Source organism: Haliaeetus leucocephalus, unplaced genomic scaffold, assembly GCF_000737465.1.
Source record: "Haliaeetus leucocephalus isolate CR32 unplaced genomic scaffold, Haliaeetus_leucocephalus-4.0 Scaffold1007, whole genome shotgun sequence".
Lineage (NCBI taxonomy): Eukaryota > Metazoa > Chordata > Aves > Accipitriformes > Accipitridae > Haliaeetus > Haliaeetus leucocephalus.
In genome coordinates, this window is record NW_010973443.1 from 977068 (window position 1) to 997557 (window position 20490).

The 20490-nt window shown below is 37.1% G+C and overlaps 1 protein-coding gene across 9 annotated transcripts in view; it reads left to right on the top strand.

The window, feature by feature from the left end:
• ANKRD12 (ankyrin repeat domain 12) overlaps positions 1-20490 on the top strand; it is a 68919-nt gene continuing 48429 nt past the window's right edge. For 3 of the 9 annotated variants that reach the window (XR_775454.1, XM_010584816.1, XM_010584823.1), the window contains exons 1-4: positions 1-169; positions 978-1131; positions 1482-1556; positions 18511-18648. Coding sequence is in view for 7 of the 9 variants with exons in the window: in XM_010584816.1 (XP_010583118.1) it covers positions 18562-18648 (87 nt within the window). In the remaining 2 variants the exon portion in view is untranslated. Of the gene's footprint in view, positions 170-977; positions 1132-1481; positions 1557-1870; positions 1974-9759; positions 9873-18510; positions 18649-20490 lie in introns of those variants that run through there. The other 6 variants (XM_010584818.1, XM_010584817.1, XM_010584821.1 and 3 more) reach the window with 6 other exon arrangements.

Below are 20490 nucleotides of genomic sequence, written 5' to 3' on the forward strand. Positions count from 1 at the left end.
TAATTCGTTCAGCTGCTTGGTCTGCCAGTACGAGGCAACCGCTGCTGAGGTGGAGCACAGTGACTCGCACAGCACAGGTGACACTAGGCAACAAAGGAAGGACAAGAAATGAGAGAATGCCAGGCTCAGTTGCACAGTTCTTCATGCTAGTTCTAGCCAGATGCTCCAGGTACCTTTGCTAATATTCAGTCTTTTTTTTTTTTTTTTTTTTTAAGGACTGTGTAGCTGATAAGAAATGAAAGGATTTTTAATTTTTTTTTTTTAAATTTAAATTCCCCAACAAAATGAGTAGTTTAACACCAGTATTACCAGCTAGACGTCTTGTGGAAATTGCCTGGACACTGTCACTGTGTTCTGTGCCTTTCTTCTGCAGGCCATGTAATGTGGAGGAAAATCTGAGTTTTATACCTCTGAATTATAAGGTAGTTTATGGAATAAAGCAGCTCTTTAATGAAGACAAGTGAGTAAGTTCTGATGCTTACAGGAACAAAAAGCTATCAGACAGATGTGGAACAGTCCAAATATACTTAAGTTCCAGGAAAAAACTGTTTAATCTTGGAACGCTGGGAAGGGGTGAGATCATCATGTCTATAAGAAATCATTAACTTTTATTAAAATAATTCACTCTTATTGACATTTTGTGATTTGGAGGTGGGGGCACTTCTGCTCGAGTTTTGAAGCAGCAAGGGTTTTGCTGTTTTTCAGTATGCAAGTTGATGGCAGCTTGGTTGTCATATCTTAGTTACTCTAGGTAGGCATATGGTGAGGTACTCACAGGTGCTGTGCAGCTGCAGAGCTAAGCATCCTGTGGTTTCTTTCCTTCTTCCACTGTAATTCTCTGCTTATAGTTCAGTGGGTAATTGTCCCTAGAGTAATAGATCTTCAAAATGATGTGAGATGTCAGGGCATTTCACCTGTTCTTATTATTTGAGGCTTGTGCAGATGTTGGGTGTCACATGCTTTTCTTCATTCTTCAGATGGAAACTCAGACTCTTGGCTAACCTTGTGACTTGATCAGCTGGGGACCTTAATCTCACCCTGTGTGAAATCAGTAGGTTTCTGTGCAAGCCTGAGAAACTGTTCAAATAAAATTTCAGGGTTTGAGGTATAGCAGAATACTTCATTGGGAAGGTAATGATAAACCCATTGACTATCTGTGTCTTTTTTTTTTTTTTTCCCCCCCGTCTTCTTAATACTTCGACTTTCCTGTATTTGTCTTGTAAGCTAAAGTATCAAGGAGTGCTAATGTTTTTCTCGGCACCCAGAAGACTGTGGGGGCATTCTTGTGGTGATGTCAGTTTTTTGGTGTACAGTATGCGAGTCCCTTTTCTAATTTCCTGGCTTTTCTCTAGTAATCACTGAGTGCAGACAGTTGATCAGAGAGTCTTTGGTTCTTCTGCAAAGATGACAGCTCAGTTTTTCAGATATAAGGATTTCTGCCTTTCCGTTGCCATGTCTTTGTGTGTTCTTCTCCCACCCAGAGGATTATTCAAAATTATTCTTGGAACTCTGAATACTACGGATGGCAAAGCTTAGGACAGATGTTGTGTAAGAAGGCAAGCTCTGTGCAACAAACTTAAGTTCATTTATGGTTTCTTCTAGCAGGCTTGCACAACCGGTAACTTCTCTGAGGAAAAAGTCTTTTAATAAGCAGGCTGAATGAGTGCTTGTATGAAGCTTCAATGTTTGTTTGGTATTAGTTGCAGGGGGTACTACTATGTTACCACTTACTTTAGGATTAAAAGTGTATACTGAAAATTGAATACCTGCGTTTATTAATTAGAGGCAATCAAACATAGTCTCAAATAGCAGCTTCTTTGCACCATTAGGTGTCTGTTTAAATTGCTACAAACCCCATGAACTCTTGCAGCTTTAACTTAACTAGATCGAAAAGTCTTGGGTATCCTTTGGTGGAAATACGGTCACATAGAAATGGCTGAGCTAGAACAACTTCTTCAGTATTGGGCATACAGATATATGAAAACAAATTCTATTTGTTGAACTGATTTAGATGATCTTAGGCTGATGAAATTATCTGGAAGACTAGCATAGTTGGTCCTCTTTAAAATTGGAAAAAACTATTGGTCACAAAATATGTACTGATTAACCTGGTACCACGCTGTTAATATACACACTCAGAACAACTTAATTCTGACATTTTTTGGATCTTATCTTATGAAGAGGTGGGCTGGGCATGACTGTTGTTTCTTCTTCTCCATGTTCTATTGCAGATGGAGTAGTATAAATGTTGATTGGTCATTTAGTCTCCAAATCAGACTATATTTTTTTAACTACATCATTAGACTCTACTTAGACTCCAGTGACAGATGGTATGAAATAAATATTAGCACAAACTCTGTCTTGCATTTTTTGTTATGACACTGAATAGTTTTATTAGCAGAATAACAAGTCAGAGCCCTGCTAACTTTAGTTTTTTTCTTACCAGTTCATTATTATTGCAGAACCTAGAGAAGTCTTAGGAAGTTCCTCCATAAGCATGGGAAGCCATACTTTGTATCTTAACTATGCAGTTGAGGACCTTTATTGCCACCTTGGATAAAACCTAAATATTCATTTAAAGAGAGACTTGAAGCCTTGAGAGTGTGACTTTGCCTTGGCTTACTTTGGGTTTGGATCTTACTTTGGTCCCTGGATCTGACAAAGCATCCTTATATTGCTGCAACTGCTTTTATCTTTAGCAAGCAACAAATGAATAAACTCTTCAGTTTCATGTCTGCTACTCAGAGTGCACTAGGTAATGATAGTATCACAAGAGGATTGGTTTTACACTGGTTTAGGCTAGGAAAAGCCATTAGCAATGTTAGAATTATGAGCTGTATTAGAGGCAAAAAAAAAATGCAAGCAGAGGAGGAAGACTTCCCTGCTCTTGTCATGTGCTTTCTACTTGCCAGTAGCCTGGTAGAGGTGGAGAATATTGGAATGACTTTATTCTCGTCCTGTGTCTTGCATTCATGAGGTGGAAAAACACCAGAGGTAGAAAGCACTTTTTTTCCCCTCTCTGAGCTTCAGAAGGTATTAAATGCAACACAAATCAAGTAACACCTTGCGTTTCCAGGAGTACTGTTGCAGTAGAAATCTTAGAAGGTTCCATTGCTTGATGACAGCAGAAATGAGCTTAATTATGTGAAGACATTTCCTATAGTTTCCTTTCTCTTTCCAAGCCTTTTGTATTAGTCCTACTTAATAGGTGTCTGGCTTCTACTGTTTAATGGTAAAGGGAAAATGGAAAGTTCATTTAGTGATATTCTCTTTCCAGTGTGGATAATGGTAATCCATTCGTTTTCTGACTTGAAGAAGGGCCAGGTGTCTTGACAACTGTATTACCCTTTTTAAATATAATAAACATACAGTCTTTTGTCTTGAAAATAACTGGTTCTTTGCTTTCCAGTCCCTTCAATTCTCCAGATGAGGTAGTAAAACATTAATGAAGGTTAATTGCAGTACTCACTAGTTTTACAGCTCTAAATAGTTATACTTGTATGCAAACTATTCTGGTTATTCTCTGTTCTCTGTTTCCACTTCATCTGTTCCCTCACTATCTCTTTTCCCCCAAAGAGAAGTTATTTCCATAAAGGAACTGGCATATGATTTTGTTCTGCTACTTTTGTGATATGTGGTGATGGCCAAGAGGTGGCAACAAAGGCTGTTGAATATTTTGCATGTCTTCACAATTTAGCCAGGACAAAAACCTCTGAACCAGTTGGAGACCTGTATGTAAGCCTACTCAGAAGCTTGCTTTTTTCCCAGCATCTGCTACTTTAGGTCTTACGCATGAACGGTAGCACTCAAGCACACTGTTTTACCCACAGTGAATCCTGCTAAAGTTGAAGGACTGTGAGTAGGTGTTGGCAGTTCATCTGCTTTTATCCCATGAAGGGCATTTGCATGGTTTTAGGTTATGTTCCTTCTGGCAGTGCTGCAGATAAGTTGTGGGTTTTCTTGTTTTCAGGTTGGCAAATTATCATTAGCTTATGAAGATTTACATAGAAATTACTGAGGTTCTAGTAATAGTGTATAGAGTAGATTTGAAATCTCTTGTCTTGCAGATCTTTAGAAGGTTTCCAGGGGGGATGTAGATTCCTGTAGAAGGAATTTAATCTTAATTGGCAATAGGCTTGCTTGTCTTAAGTTTGGCAAAGTACCGATAGAAAGGCTTTTAAGTTTTTCTTTGGTAGGCACTCTGCTAATAGAATAGTCTTTCTTAGTTGACAAAGATCTACTTAGTTACATCTTTAAGGAATAACCAGTAGATCAAAACTGAAGTTTACAACTCCACTTCTCCATTTAGCTTAAAGGGAGTATCATGTTATGCTAAACATCTATGCAGGTGCTTCCTTTGAACCCGTAGCTCATCCTAAAAAAGACTCAAGAGGAAGCACGTGTGAACATAAAAGTTTTTAGACATGTAGATTAAAAGGGAGGACTAATGGATTTTGCAGTAAGAGTCTTTGGCTCCTAAGAGCCAGAGTTCTTGGGCAAGCATGACACTTTCTTTTCTTTCCCAGAATAGGTTTCCTCTTTATAGGATCAAGAACCTCCTTTATTTTGAGAGGCTATCCAGAATAAAGGGGCATCCCTTCAGGCACTCTGGAAGCTTATGTATGTCTGATTCTCAGAGTAAAGAGGTGAGGTTGTTTTTCCATGTAAATGTTTGTTTCAACAGCTAGGTATGTCCCTAAGTAGGAATATGATGTTTGTATTCTACGCATCTGTCTTAATGGTATGATTTGAGTGTGACATCAGTACTTACAAGCTACACAGGTTCTTCTAGCCACCTGTGTAAGTCTTTGTTAGAATAAATGGTGTCCTGACTACGTAGCGTGAGTTGCTGAAGAATATAGAAGACTTAAACCTTTTCATATGGTGAACGTATCAGCAAGAGGAGAGAACTGCCAGTAGACATGCTGCTGTTGAGGTAAAGAACATCTGCATTTCTAATTCATGGAACAGAATCATAGACTAGTTGAGATCAGAAGGCACCTCTGGAGGTCGTCTAGTCCACCCCCTGCTCAGAGCAGGGTTAGCTAGAGCAGATTGCTTATAGTCAAGACCAGTTGAACCTGGAATTCACCCCAGTAGTGTGAGCAAAATGTTAAGTTCTAATTTTAGTTAGTCTGTTGGGATTCCTTGCTTAACCTGTTGCTGAAGGCATGGTAAATTGTAAAACTGTTTTTTTTCTTTCAAATGTGGAATAGAACTTTTTTCCAGGTGTTGTAGGTAATGTGTTTTTCCTGACTAATTTTATTTTTAATAGTCAAAGGATGCATTCTTCTTGTACTGCCTGTGTGTGGTAGTCTTGTAAAGCTGTAGTGCATTCTAAGTTCTGCTATACAGGTTCTTAATTAAGTCTTTTTTTTTAATTTAAATGACACTAGTTGCATAAGTAAGACTTCTTTGTGCTTCATTTCGCTTATTAAAACTGCAGTTTCTCGTATTTTTTTTAGAAAGACAAATACATGTATGTCTTCTCTACGTTGTTTGTACTAGAACTTAAAGTCTCTTCCAGTGCCTGCAACTCAGAGTAAGCTTGTGAGTGAGAAACTGAAAGTGAAACGACCTTATTTTCTGCTGCCAAAGGAGAAATATGAAAAGTAGCTGAAGCATAAATATTAATGAGTATTTTTTCAGAAATTGTCATTTGAACATTAATAATGTCTGAAAAGAAACTTAATAATATTTTTGATCTTGCAGAATTCCTTTCAAGGAGAAAAACAATTATTTATTCAACCAGTTGTATTTGTACCCTCATCATTCTGTTTGTTTCTTTCCAGTGCTTCCTTGTAGAACAGCCAGCCATATGTAAAAACTAATTCTAGTATCTTCCATGAAAAGACAAAGGGTTAATCTGACAGTAGAGAAAGGCACTTGAGAATAAGACAATACTGACAAACATCCTTCAGATTCACACTGAATTCTGGTACTGGTTGCTGTTCCTTACTAGCCCATATGGAGGAATGCTGTAGAAATAGTATATGTGTTTCAGAAGGAATGATGCCCCTTGTCAACTATGTGGGAGCCATTCCTGCCACACTGAAATAGGTGTCAGTGTCTGACTTCTGGAAGGCAGGTTTATCACTATTTTGGGGAAGGGCAATGCTTTTTTTTGTTTGTTTCCATTTGTTGCTAATGCCAGGAGATAACCTTATATTTAAACGTTTGTTTCTTATGTCTTGTCCCTCCCAGTTTGGGGCAGGGGATGTGATGCATAAAAAGAAGCTTCAACACAAGTCTCTTGGAATCAGGGAGGATTTTCTGCTTTTAAATAATTCCTAACCATTCTCTGATAAAAATGCCATCTGGTTTACATTGCAAGTGCCACAAACTTTCAGCTTTGGTAATTTAAGCTGTTTAATGTAAAATTAGTTTTGTCATAAAATATTAATTTAAATGCTTTGAATGCAGCACTTTTCTTGGGTATTAAGAGGAAGTTATATGAGAAAATAGATACTGGTGATAGAATGATCTTCCTTTTTTGCAAGATAATACTGGCTTATTGATGAAGATTCTGCCATTCTTGTACAATCTGGGATGCCATTGTGATATGAAATGTCCTACTGTTTTATGCTTTTCCAGAAAAACTAGCATTTTTCCAATCCTATTGTGAAAATTATTAATTAAGGCTATGTTTTTGCAAGTTCGTTTGTAATATATGTATCCAGTCCACATGCTTCACTATTAAGCAAGCCCACAGCCCTCCAAAGACTTCTCTGAAATAATGGATAATTCTGTAATCTTAAGCCGGTAGGACTTCTGTTCTGAAAGTTTATTCTGAATTGAAATATCTGTATGATTGAGGTGTAAATCAGAGAGTACCTGTTGTAAAGACATTTCTTGTCCCTGTGTGTTTATTTTATTAAACAACTAACATTTAGGATTTCAGACTTGTGAAACTATTTTTGTTTAAAAAGAAAAGTGAAGAAATCATAGTATTTGATCTTACTTTTTGTTCCTTCAGGTACCATCTCATTCAATGTTTCCGTGTTTCAGCTGTCTGTTTATATCAAATCTTCTTTGGGGATCCCAGGTTGCCAAGCGCCATCTTCCCTACTCGCCTGTTTTCAGGGTTGTGGCACCCTGTCAGTTTAGGCCATGTTTGTCAGCATTGTTTTTCACCCTAAACCACGTTATGTAAACAAATTAATTCCCATAGCATCTTTAAAAAAAAAAAAAGAAGTCACTAAAAAAAAAAAAAGTCAGGAAGGAGTTCAGTGTCCTAGGAGATGTTCTAGTCAACTGGGAAAGAATTCATGCCCTCCCTACTTCCTTTGTTTCATACCTTTTCTCAGCACCTTACAGGGTCTTTTGGAGTCAGTCTTTTGGTGTTGTCTTTTGCATGGGGCTTGATACAGATAGGTTTACCCAGGTTTTGGGTCCATTAATCTAACTGATTCTTGGAGAGTGTCCTGTCCTTTGAAAGTGACACCTTTTTAGATACTTGGACTTTAGTATACTACTGTGAGGTGTTAAAGTAGAAGTAGAGCCTAGCACACTCATTTTCTTCAGTTTTTCCATGTTCAGGTATCTATGTGGAAGAACATTAAAGGTCACTTATAGATAGCTGGGATCCTTTTGTTTCTTTTCCTCTGTTATGTTCTGTTAATAATTTTTAGCTCTTATATGCCAAGCAAGACTAGATTGTTTGGCATAGCACCTGTAAGGATACTTTGACAAAATGTTAGTTTTTATGATTTTTTTTCAGTGCCTTGGCAAGACATAAACAGTAATTAATTCCATGTGAGTTTAGAAGTCTGATACCAACAAACTGCTTTGATTTTTTTCATAATCTTGATGTGTGGAATGACATTTGCAGTGGGAGGATCTCAGAATCTGTGAGACTGGAAACTTTAGAGAAAGTAAAGGAAGGGAATGGGAGTGTGTTGCAAAAGAAGTGAAACGAGTGCTTCTTGTCTGTATTTGCATGCCTTCTTGCTGTATACTACAGTGTCACTAACCTTTATTTTCTGCTGCATCAGAAATGCCGTCTGCCATATATTAGAGTAGCACTGCTCATTTGCCTTTCTGCAGATAGCAGGGTGGGATCACGAGTTGATGGGTTTTGGTTGGGACTTCACTTAAAGTAATGAGCCGGATGGATCTCTGGGGATAAATTACAATTGTGTAGTCCAGGATACTGCTCCAAGAGGAGTCCTATTGCAGGAGTTGGTATAAGTTCTCTAACTTAGGAGGAGGTTGTGGGAAGAGAAAAGAGGGTCCCATGTTGAAGAAAGTTGAATACTGACCCTGAAAATTACCAAATTTCAGTCTGTTTTGGAATTCGTGTAAGATACAGGCTTTTTATGAGCATTTGCCAAGTGTTTTCCTTGCTTGCGGATAACTGCTTTGAGACTGTTTCACATTTTCCTTCAGCAGTGTAGGGAGGAATTGTTGCTTGCAGAAGTTGAAACTGAAGTGTCTAGTAGCTATGCTCTAACCAAGTGTAAGGTACTGTCTAATGTGAAATAATCTGAAAAATAAAGTCCATCATGTGTTATGGATATGGCAAATTGGTCAAACTCCTGACTTCATTATTTCTGTGAACTTAAGTCGCCATCTGTAAAATGAAAGAAATAATGCATTCTCATCTTCCAGCAGTATTGTGAAAATAAATTAATGTCTGTGAAGGGAGGAGTCATCTAAGCCTTATTATTCCCAGTTTTGATTTATGAATAGTAAGTTCTGTGGTGTTGTCCAGGATAGGTCCTCCTTTTTATTTAGGATGTTTTGTAAAATTTAAAAAAAAAAAAAAGTGTCGTAGACATTCCCTTTTCTTTAAGAAGGTAGAAATCAAGGCAAGCTGAAATAGCAGGGAATTGTGGTATGAGTGACAAATAAATTCTTTGGAAGCAAGTGAAGCCACTTGCTGCGTACGTTTCTGGTCAGTGATTCCTCAGAACTTCACCAGGTTGTCAAAAAATTTTCACACAGCAACAGAAGCAAGTTTCTTCACTTGCTATGAGAATTTGCTCTTCCCAGTAGCAAGAATGATCACAGAAAGTTGAAGTCCACTTTTTGCCTTGAGTGCTACTTAAAACATTTCAGCAGGAGCATTAAGGACTAAACTAGCTTGAAAGGAATGTTCAGCAAATGAATATATCGCTTGATCATGATCAAGGAAGTATAAATAAAATCAGAGTTGTAAGATACCCTAAAAATCTTATTTGTTTTGTCTTGTTTTGGTTTTACTTTCAGAAGCAAATCAGTGCCAGTGTGTTGATTTCATTCTGACAGGTAGATTTTGCAGTTTTAGTTAAAAGTGTGTGAGGTGAGAAATGTCCAACGGTACTGCAATAAGAGTTTCAGTCCTTAGTTGTTTGACATTTATTTTAAGTGTAGTTGCGAGAAAACATTACAGAAAGAAGTGCAGGTGTATTTCTGATGATGAGCTGTGACATGGAAGAGGAGCCATCTCTTGCTCAGATACAGCTGTTATTGAAGCGTGATCTATCTGTAATTTATAAACCAGTAGTACCTTTAAAATTCAAGTCAATCCATGCAACACATCTTAGAGGCATATTGGTGTGTGGTATTTTCAATCAGTAAGTAAGATTTTGTAAATGAAATTTTAGGCCAAAGTTTTTGTCTTATTCCACAGTGTGCTGCTTGTAAAACACTGCTGCATGATTTATAGGTGCCTACAGTTAGTCAAGAGTAGGAAGGTTTGTATTTTCCATGGTTTCTGTACTGTTTTTTTTCCTTATCAAGTAACAAACTCCACCTGGTCTATGTAAGGTACAACGACAGCTGAAAATGTCTGACTGACTAGATAACTGAGGGACTTAGATGACCTCCAGATGTCCCTTAACCTCAACTATTCTTTAATTCTATGAGCAATGAAGTCCTTGTGCTCTTTGGTAAGCGTGTGTTTAGTTTGAAAAAAAAAAAAAAAAGGGGGGGTGGGGGGTGTGTGTGTGTAAAAAAGCACCTTACTAAAATTCAATCAGAAAACTACAGATTCAGTCATGCTCTTTAATAGAGCGTATTTGTTAGAAAGAGATTGACAAATCTAGGTGCTACTATTAGCACGGAAAATAAATTGAAGAGTATTGTGAAATATATGGAACTTGACACTTGAAACCAAGCACCGGTAAACTCAGGCCCTTAAAACAGTGATTTGAAGGTGTTCTGGGTAGGAGCCCAAAGTCCTATATAGGCAAGTGCAACAAAACTCCCACAAAGAGTCTTGTTTGTTTTCTGCATAGGAAAGAGTTGTAAGTCCTCTGATTTTTTGCTCTTCCTAGTAGAAATTCCTAGACTATGAGATACGTCCTTTATTTTGGTAGCAAGTAGTGGTGAGTTCCAGCTGAAGTATTGGAAAATCTTTCTTGCTGCCTGAGTGTCAGCTGTTTTTTAGGGACTTCATCCTAGTCCTGTGTAGTGTAGTCTGGCATGTGATGAGTAGGTATTTCAGAGTATATTAAAAGCTGTTCTGGAGATTATGAGTAGTCACTGCCCATTCCTATTTCACTGTTCAAAGACACCTTTATGAAACGGGGTTCAAATATTTTATTTTTCTTATTACAGAAAAATCTGTGTGGTCCTTATATGTTTGTATCTCAAGTATCTAAACATTTAAAATTAAAATGTAGAAATACTCTCTGATAGGACAGCAAGTCTAGTAGTCCATTCCATACATTAGCTAGGATCTGAGGAGGCTATGAAATACACATATGCAAGTTATCTCATGGCATATATTTCTGAAAGGTGTGTTTATGTTAGGCTGTTGTTTCGTTTTCTTCTAAAATCTGGTAGGGGGAATCGCTGCAGGGGAGGGGTAAGGCACTTTTTCTGAGGTTGCACCATAGGTATAGTGAAGAAAGGAGTAGAAATGATCTTAGTGTTGCATGTTCTAGCCACAAAGTCATCTCAAGTATTGTGCAGATCTTAAAGGAAAATTGTAATAAAAAAGAATTCCTCACTTCTGGACCAAAAGTGTTGTGTCATATTTTAATTGTCAAATGCTGTAAACTCTGCCAAATTTGTGACTCATGTCCATGCTGGGTACTGCATTTGCACTTAATACCGCAACAGGCTGTTACCTTAGTCACTGTTAGTTTGAGACTGTGTTGGACCTCAGTTCTTTCATCATAACTCTGACACTGGAATCTGCATGAACTGAACTGTTGCAATCATGTGAAAAGAGCTTGTGAATATTTTCCATATAAAAATGTACTTGTCACCTTTCATCTGTAAAAGCCACTGCATGTATCATTCAGACACTGTTCTCTCCAGCATACTAAATTGGTGTGCTACCTAAAGCCAGTAGTATTTACTAATTTGTTTGCTGGTTACTGCTAGAGAATTGAATTGCAAGTACAATGAGACACCATGGAGTGCAGGGCAAAAAGTGCCTGGTAGATTGTTCTGTTCATTGTATTTGATGGTATTTTAGTGTACACCACATCAAGGAAGTAGTGATGGTAAAAATTTAGTCTTAAATAGGATAACATACAGAAATAGCCTCCTATTTCATGTTTTCTTATACAAAATGTGTTTTCCTTTAAGCTTGTAAAGGACAATATGCTTCTAGCCTGCAGCAGGAGGCAGGCTTGCCAGTAGGGATGTACTGCAGTTTATATTTAGTCCATTATAGCTGCATATGTCTAATGTATTATCAGCTTTTGGAAAAAAAGGCTTATTATATAGATCTCCTACCTATTCAACTTGGACTTTAGTACCCTGGGAGTTAAGTTGTTCAGTAATCCTACTTAGCAGTAACATGCATGCTGGACTCCAGCAGCACCCCTGGTTGCTAAATGATTGGGAGGAAGTGTTTTTGGGGGATTCATGTAACGCTGTTTTCATAAGACTCTGCACAAGAAACCTAAAACTATTTTTGCTCAAATGAAGCCTTTAATAGCCCTTTCATTGTCTTCCTTGTAAAGATCAAATAAATTGCTGCAATTGTTATAGAGTATCTCTGTTTATACAGTCCTCTGCAGTGAAGACCTTGGTACAAAGACTAGTATTTTTGTGGCTACAGTAACTCCGAAATTTTGGCATTTCAGAACAGTATTTTGTATAATGTTCTAATGAGATTTTTAAGTGCATGCCCTCGGTAATGTCCCATCCTTTACCATCATTTTGACATTCTCATGAGACAGCAACAGTGTTTAAGACTTCATTTCTATAAGTATGTCTGTATGAGGAGCTAATGGAAAACTGACTGCAGTAGTAAGCTTGTCATTCTCCATTAAAACTAAAAGGAGATGGGCCACAGAAATGGCAAAACTAAAGAATTTTGGTTTGTGCCCCATGTTCTGGGGCAAAAGTTCTTGTGTGTTGATCATGGAGTCTCTTGTGCTTTTGTCCGTAACACAATCCATTCTTACCTGTCCTCTCAAGTTTCTCTCTCTGCTGCTTCCTCATCACAGTCACATTCTCTCATTTAGCTAATCTGAAGCTTTACTTCTCACAGGCATACTTCTGTGTGCGAAATACCAGGTAAAAATATAGATGTTCTTTTTATACATGTGGTGTTTAAATTCCCAAGCCAGAAAAGCCTAGCTCTGTACTACTGGACTTTGCTACCCTCCTACTGCATGTTGTACCTGAATGGTGTCTTTCCCTACAGTCCCAAATTCCTGGTCTTATACCTCTTAGCGTGTCCCCAGCCTCTAGCCAAAATATCCCAAATAATCTCTTGTTCCATCTTGAGCCCTTTTTTCTTATTGAACACTGTAGGTGAAAAGGTAGATGCTGATCTGGTAACACATGTTGCAGTCTGACCATGTATAGCAGTAGGTTATGCTTGGGTAACTACCTGTATAGAAGCACTGACTTCTGAAAGAAGAAAAAAAAAATTGACAATGCCGCTACATCTCCCATCACAACATTTCATTTAGCACTAATAATGCTACAGTTTGTTATCCTTTCTTGTGGAAAGAAATCACTTCTCTAATTTGTTTGCTGAAGGGTGCTTTTATTGTGAAATAAAATACTGAAGTCATTTGCACTTTTCTGATAAGAAGAAAAAAAGAACCCGGAGTGTTAAACTTAGTTAAATGAACATCTTTTTGCTTAAACTGTGCTCCTTACAGTATTTTAAAAGCCCAGTTTTCTGTGGATTTTGGTCCTTTGTACTATACCCATTCACTTTCTGTCAGTGCATTAACCTCAGCTGCCTTTGACACTCCCACCAGAATACAGATAACATTTGGCATGGCTAGGCGTGAGCTACCTACATATTTCTTAATTAGCCAGTATGTACATACGGGTTGGCCAGCTGGCTTTCTCTGAACAGAATATGTAATGTTGGCTTTTGCCTGCCTTTCCCTCAGTTCAGCTATTCTTAGATGTCTCTCTCTCATACTCATCCACCAACTTCTTTTTTCCTTTCCATAATAGACCCTTAATAGCTTTGAGAGCTAGATCATACCAGTAATTTCTAAATAAAATTAGAGGAGATGAAGTCTTGGGCGTAGGAGGGAGGAGGTCACGATGAGGAAATCAATGTCAGTGTCTTAGTTTGAATCAGGAGCGTACCTTTAGATTGACTATCCTTATTTCTCCTCACTGTATTTCAGTTTGCTCTATGCGGTGGCTCCGGAGCTTGATTCCTCCTGTTTTAATCTGAGAGATGTGTTCAGGAATGTGCTGAATGTTCTCCAGCCTTTAATGTGTGTTTAGTACATGGGATGGCACTAGAAATAGTCCAGAGCAAAACTGCTAAATGTGATTAGGGTAAATTCTGAATTTTTGTTACCAGCTGTTCCACTCTACAGATCTGCTCTTGATAATTCTGTACTTCCTGCTAAAGTAGATGGAGTCTTAGCTGTCATTTTCATAAGTTTAATTTTAGCAAAACATTCTGAAGTACTCCTGTCAAATATTTATAGCAGAAATTTTGTACAGTCGATTCACTGTTTCCCTGTCTGGAGTAAATCCCTGTTGGAAGAGAGGGGTATTTTTCTTTTTTTTTCTTTTTTTTTTTTTTCCTCCACAGATGAAATAAGATATGGGAAATATAGAAGAACAGAGGTAGTTGAGAAGATTGCCTTATGCTAGATCCCCTGCTTTTTAAATGCAAACGCATTCTAGAGCTCAAGGATAAATGCAATATCTTTGGAATTAACCCATTAACTACTAATATTCTCATAAAAGTTCAGTCTTGTGCCCCATTGATTTGCTATAATAGCAGTCAGCTAACCTTCAAGATGAACTGTACAACAGGGCTACCAAAGAAAACCTTCCCTAAGCATCGTGTAACGTTTTGCTGCATGTATTATGAGGAAGACATGCAGGAATAAGAAGGTAAGCATGCATTGTAAACCAGAAAGGAAACAAGTAGTTCTCTGAGCACTAGAGCTAGTGATGCTTAATTTCTTACAGTTTGATGTCTTATGGTTGATTGGCTGTGGTAACGTTGCAGGTCTCAACAGAAACTTCACCTGTTGACTAGGGGAAAAGAAGGAAAGTGGTTTGTAACGGCCATCTTGGGTGGAGTTTTCTTAGATGCAATATGGCATGAAGCTCATATTCAAACTCCCTTGGGGAAAACGATGACTATTACTATTATTGTTGTTGTTGTTATTGTTATCATCATCATTATTATCCATCAGCCACCTTCTTCCATTAAATTTGTGAGTGCTTAATATATATGAAAACTTTTCTCTGCTGTCAAATTTAAAGAAAATCCATCTACAGGCTTGAAAGTCATTGGTGAATCATACATATGCATGTAACAAACACATGGGCCTCGGTTTCTCAGGGGACTGGGCTGAAAGCAAAAACTCATATAAAGGGATTGAATGACAGTGGCAGCAGCACAGTTTGAGTACTGCATGAATTCTTGTTTTTTTACATAGGTGAAGGCATGCCCTTTCATTAGTGCTAGATGTAAGCTTATACAAATTAATACAGTAACTTGTTTGTATTAGAGATTTATTATATGCCTAATTTTCTGTAACTAGCTATATCTGAAATTCTGGTGGTTGGTTGGGGTTTTTTGTTTGGTTTTTGGGGTGGATTTTTTAATGAAATAATCCTAGCTTTTTATATCACTGCCTGTAGAACTGTCAAAATTCATACCTTTGTTACTTTAAGGAGAAAATAGAGATTTTTAGTTCCTTTAGGTGAAAAATGATTGAGAGAAAAGTTTAACAGTATTTCAAATAATAGGATGTTGATAACTGATAATGAATGTGCCGGAAAGACGTCCAAACATAAAATCAAAATATCTGATTTTGTTACATGCAGAGAAGTTCTTCAGTAAGAAGCAGATTCTTTGTTTTATTGAAAGCATGAAGTAGATGAGTTTGGTAAAGAAAAAACAGAGCTGTGCCTGTTTGTCAGATGAAAAGTGATGGTGCTGCTTGTTGTGACAGAGGAGAATAATTTGAATGTAAAGAGTTTTAACTTTTAATTTAGGGTTCTGGTGATTTGAAATATGCCATCAAGACTGCCTAATAAACCAGTAATTGCATTAGAAACAGCCCCGAATGAAACTCAAAGCAGACAGATCTAGGTTTCCCTGGAAGAACCTGCTAGTAATGTTCTACATTTTCACTTTGAACGCAAATGTTTGTTGACTGTATTCAGAGCATGAGTTGAAATGGCACTTAAATGCAGGCAAACAGAAATAAAGTTAAAATGTCGGTAAAATCACTTCTTCAGAATTTATTGTAATATATATTATGTGATCATGGGTTGAATAGTTTGCTTACACTTCTGGACCGTAGTGGTATCTTATGAAATAAAAAAATCTACCCTTTATGAAAATTTTTTTTTTTCTCAAATATTTGAAGCATTTATGTCTGTCTGAAAAGTATTTCACACAGGGATTGTGAAATAGCAACCTGGTACATAAAACACTTAATGGAAATACTGCAATGTGTCAGTACGATAGTTGGGAAGGTTCTGCTGTGATAATCCAGTATGTGATATTCACTTTTAGTGTACTTACAAAGCAGTTTTCTCTTCAAAACATAATTGACTTGGGGTCAACAATTGAATGAATTCACATTTAATTTTGATCATGTGTGTAAGAAAATGGAAAAATCCTATGCTGTTGTCATTTCATTTACTTATATTTATATATTTACTTAGATTTGTGCTAACTGTATTATTTAAAAATACCTTTAATTTAAATTTATTTTGGAAATGTTTTCATCATCCTCTTACCCCTATACAATACCTTTTTTTTTGGTCTACCATTTTTAAAAATAAACTATTTCTGTTCAGTAGGACTTGAAAGGACATGCAGGGAGGCTGGGCCTTTTGTGAAGGAGGAACTCTTGTTCAGTTAATGTGGTTTAGCCCCTACTGGTGAGGCAAATAAGAAGACTGGAGCAAGCCTAAGCTAATAAATTTCACTAAGCTCATGAAGTTGGGCTCCTTACTGTCAGTACCAGAAAGGTATAGGGAATGGCATGGCGAACCAGGAAAGCAAGAGAAGCAAAGCAGGAATGGAGGTAGTTTTAGGGAGTCAAGTAGCAGAAAAAAAGAAAGGAAAGAAAACAGCAGCATGTGCAGTGAGAAATACTTTGATTAAAATAACAAAGGTAACTTTCACATGTTGATCTGTTTTAAAGTAGTTGTAATCGTGATGATATATACAATGACAATTGTTGCAAATAAACTTAGGATTTGAGAGGCTAACTGAGCAAAAGCAGTTTTATGACAGAGATGTTTGCTGCTATGGTAATACTCTGGTGTAATCAGCACAGTAGTCATCTGTGAAGATACTAACTTGTCGCTTCTTTTAGGATTAAGAAATATTTTTGTAAACTACAGGAAACTCATTCTGGAGTACTCTCCATTGCACCAATAACCTTTTTTCTTCCTGCAACTGTTACGAAAAGGAAATAAAAAGAAAAGGCAAATAACCGTGTGCTTTGATGTCCATTAAAAATCAACAATTACTTTCTGTATCAGTAGGGCTGCATAAATCCTATTGACACTACATAAATGAAGGGAATATGCTAATGTTTCTTTTGTCTCGGGTAAGAGTAGAACAGTAGGAATTTCACAATATTGTATCTTGTATCATAGTGGAGACAAGATTGAGGTTATTGTATGTGAGACAGTTCAGAATTAAGCTCTTCCTCTTTTCATAAGCTTGTGGTTAATGTTAAAAAAAAAAAGAAACAAAACCAAAAAAACCCCCAAACCCAAAGCTCAGGTGTGGGGGAAAGGGGGAAAAAGAGCAGACCTTAGTGCAGCATTTCCTAATTTTCTGACTTCAGGATTGAGCATTCTGAACTTTCCTTCCCCTTTTGTTCTTCCCCTCCTGTTCTGGAAGAATAAGAAAGTAAGATGTTACTTTGTTGTATGCAATCTTATTTTTGTATTAATCTTAGCCAAGTATTCTCTAAGGGAATTTCCCATAGTTTAGGTCTTGTGGGGGATGGATGGGTGGGTGGTATGTAGAAATTTGCTTGAATATGCAAGTTTTATGTGTCAGCTCTAGTCTGCAAAACAGTTTTTTCTCAGTCATCTGCCAAAGAGAAAATACCAGTCTCTGTTGTCAGTTACCTGTGCCAAACCGAAACAGTGGCCCTGGTCCTATAACAGCAACAAATTTGCTACGCGATGATCCCAAAATCTTAACTGTAAAGCAACAATAGAAGTGTCACACCTGAAACGACATCTAGCTGAGGCATAAGATTACTACAGTTACTGTGATCACATAAATATTTGTAATATTATACATCAATTCAAAAAGACCCATAAAATGTCACCAGCTTTGAAGTGATGTCAAATGTAGTTTTACTTTTCACGTGATCTTTCTTCTCAGGCACTCTTACAAGAAGAGTGGCTCTCATTCTGTGGAAGAGGCAAGTCGGACCTCTTCCATTATGTGAGTCTGCAATGACACTTATTTGGTGTATATTTGGTGTATCCTGGAGATGAAACACCACAGAGCTCTTAGAGCTTTATATACATATATATAGCGATGGCTTATGTAATTAATTTGCTAGACATGGGAAATTAAGGTTTCTAGTTCCTGGTCTAAGCTTTAGAAGATTTTTCTTCTAATATGTATCTCTTGTTCCAACAGAAAGGATAGCAAATCATCAAGATTTGACTTTCTTTTCATAATATTTTGGGTAGACAATATTTCAGTTTCCCAGGCTAGAAAGCTTAATTTCTCTTCATAATGTTGCTAGAAATGATCTTGTGCATCTTCCCAGTCTTATTACCTAAACAGTGAAGCGAGATACTGAACCAATGAGCCATCAAATACCTGAAAGTGTTAAGTCTGCCAAAGAGGCAAGTTAGAAGGATGAGACAGTTCAGCAACTGACTTGGTTTTCTGATGGCACTGTCCCTGGTAGTAGCAATGTTAGACCTTTTGGGTTTTCACCCCAAGGTTTGAGCTGCAGATGAGTGGGATGCTTGGAACTTGGGTGTCATTGGTCATCGTCTTTTTGGAGGTTGTATTTTGGGGTACTGTTCAGCTCTGCTACTATCTGCAGTAACAACGTTTGTCCTGAAATGACACTGCAGTGTGTATATTTATGTAATGTTGTTTGTTTGTTTGTTTTTCAGACACACCATGAACCGACTGATAGAAGATACAGCTAGCTAAACAGCTGTAAAATGCCCAAATTTGGGTCTACAAAAGCAGTTCAAGTTGAAAATTCTGACAGTGATAGCACCATGGTGGAAAAACCAACTGCAAGAAAGGTAACAAAATTACATTCACATCCATTTAATTGCAGTGAAATGAAGAGCATGTGTTCTATCACGATTTTTGTTGCTGTAATGGGAGGAAATAAATATGAATCTGTATTCTGACATCTTAAGTGCAGTGTAAGTTTTTACATGGCTTTAACTGTAAATTAAACTAGGGAACAGAATTTATGCCTTTTATTGTAACTTGCAACTTAATTCAGAAGGAAGCTGGATGCATTGGGTTTATTTGATGTAAATTAAATTAGTGCATAGTTTCCATATCTTACATCATATGAAGTCTCTATACACTCACAAGAACAACGATTCATGTTTCATTTAATTTTACAGTGTCTTACTCTCTGTAACAAACACATGAAACATTTCTGAAGGCCTGTGACAGAGCACAGATGAACGAAAAAACACAATTTTCTTATATTCCTTTGTAACACAGGGACTTATTCCCTCTGTTAGGAGGACTTGAAAGCCAAATGCTGCAGAAGGGTTAAGAGTAATTCCTGTACAAGGAAGTCCACTTTAAAAATTGTACAATCTATTTTTGAGTGTTCAAGAGTGAAGGAATATGGGAGCTCCAGTAATACTGAAGGGTGGCTTGTTGTTTATAAATGTGAAGTATCCCATCATTTTCAAACTTCTGTAGCCAAGTTGCAAATAACCCATTCTCAGTTTTGTCTGCCTAGTACACTTGTACAGTAGACAACAAGTTTATCTGTAGTACTAATGAATAACAGAAGGTAGAATAATATTCTGCATTGTGAATGATGAGTTGTATATTGCCCTAAGGAGAGAGAATCCATTTATCTTCCAAATGATGTTTGAAACTGTCTTCTCTGGAAAAGGAGCTTGTGTGTGTGTGTGCGCGCATGTGGTCGTGCTTACTGTTACTATTTTGTTGAAGTCTGTATTCTCTGTAAGACCACTTAATGAATGAACATAAGACAGGAAGAGATTAGAAAATAGGAAAAGATTAGAAGATCCAGCATCTACTTCAAACTGTTTATCTTCCGAAAACGTTTATAGAAAACTTTAGACTTTTTAGTCTCTTCCTAGTTTGCTTTATGGGTCCCAGTAAAGTGAGGCAAAGGTAGTTGTTTTTGCCAGCTGTGATGAACTACTTAGATAAGAAGAGGAAGATAGCGGAGTAAAATGGGGAAAGGAAATCGGCTTACTAGTAAAGGGATGGAAAAATGTTAGGTTTTCTTTTTTTTTGTTCTGGTCCTTTTTTGGGATATGGTCAAATTAAGTGAAGTCTCATTCAATACTGGGAAAGGGGGGAATGTCTGGGGCCTACGAGCAGCCAGAACAGGAAGGCTATTGCAGTGAAATTTAGTGGTATTAAATACTGCCTTTTTATTTATACACTTGTAAATAGGTTACATTTTGTAAAGATTTTAGGTTATTTATTTAACCAAAAAATATTTTCTGGCTTTATAAATGCATATTATCTTGACACTTCAATATTTCTGAAAAAAACTTTTGACATGGGAAAATCTCAAACACATAGTCAACAGCCGCTCATGCTAGGAAAACTGACTTACGTCAAGTTTTTCAAGCTTTATTTGTGTTTATAATTTAAAAAAAAGTTTAAAATCTATAACACAGAGGTTAAAATGAATTTTCATCTTTTGTTCACTTTCATCAAAGCAAAAATAGTGGGTTTCCTGGAATGTGCCAATTTAAGTTTTCCTTTTCCCTGTTTCTTTGCTAAAGGTATGGCTTGAAATGCTTGGAATGCATTTGTTTGGAGGTTTGAACGTGTAGAAATAGATTATCAGATTTTTATAGTGCAGATTACTTCCTTCCTTCCTAGGCTTTGACTTTTACATAAAAATTGCT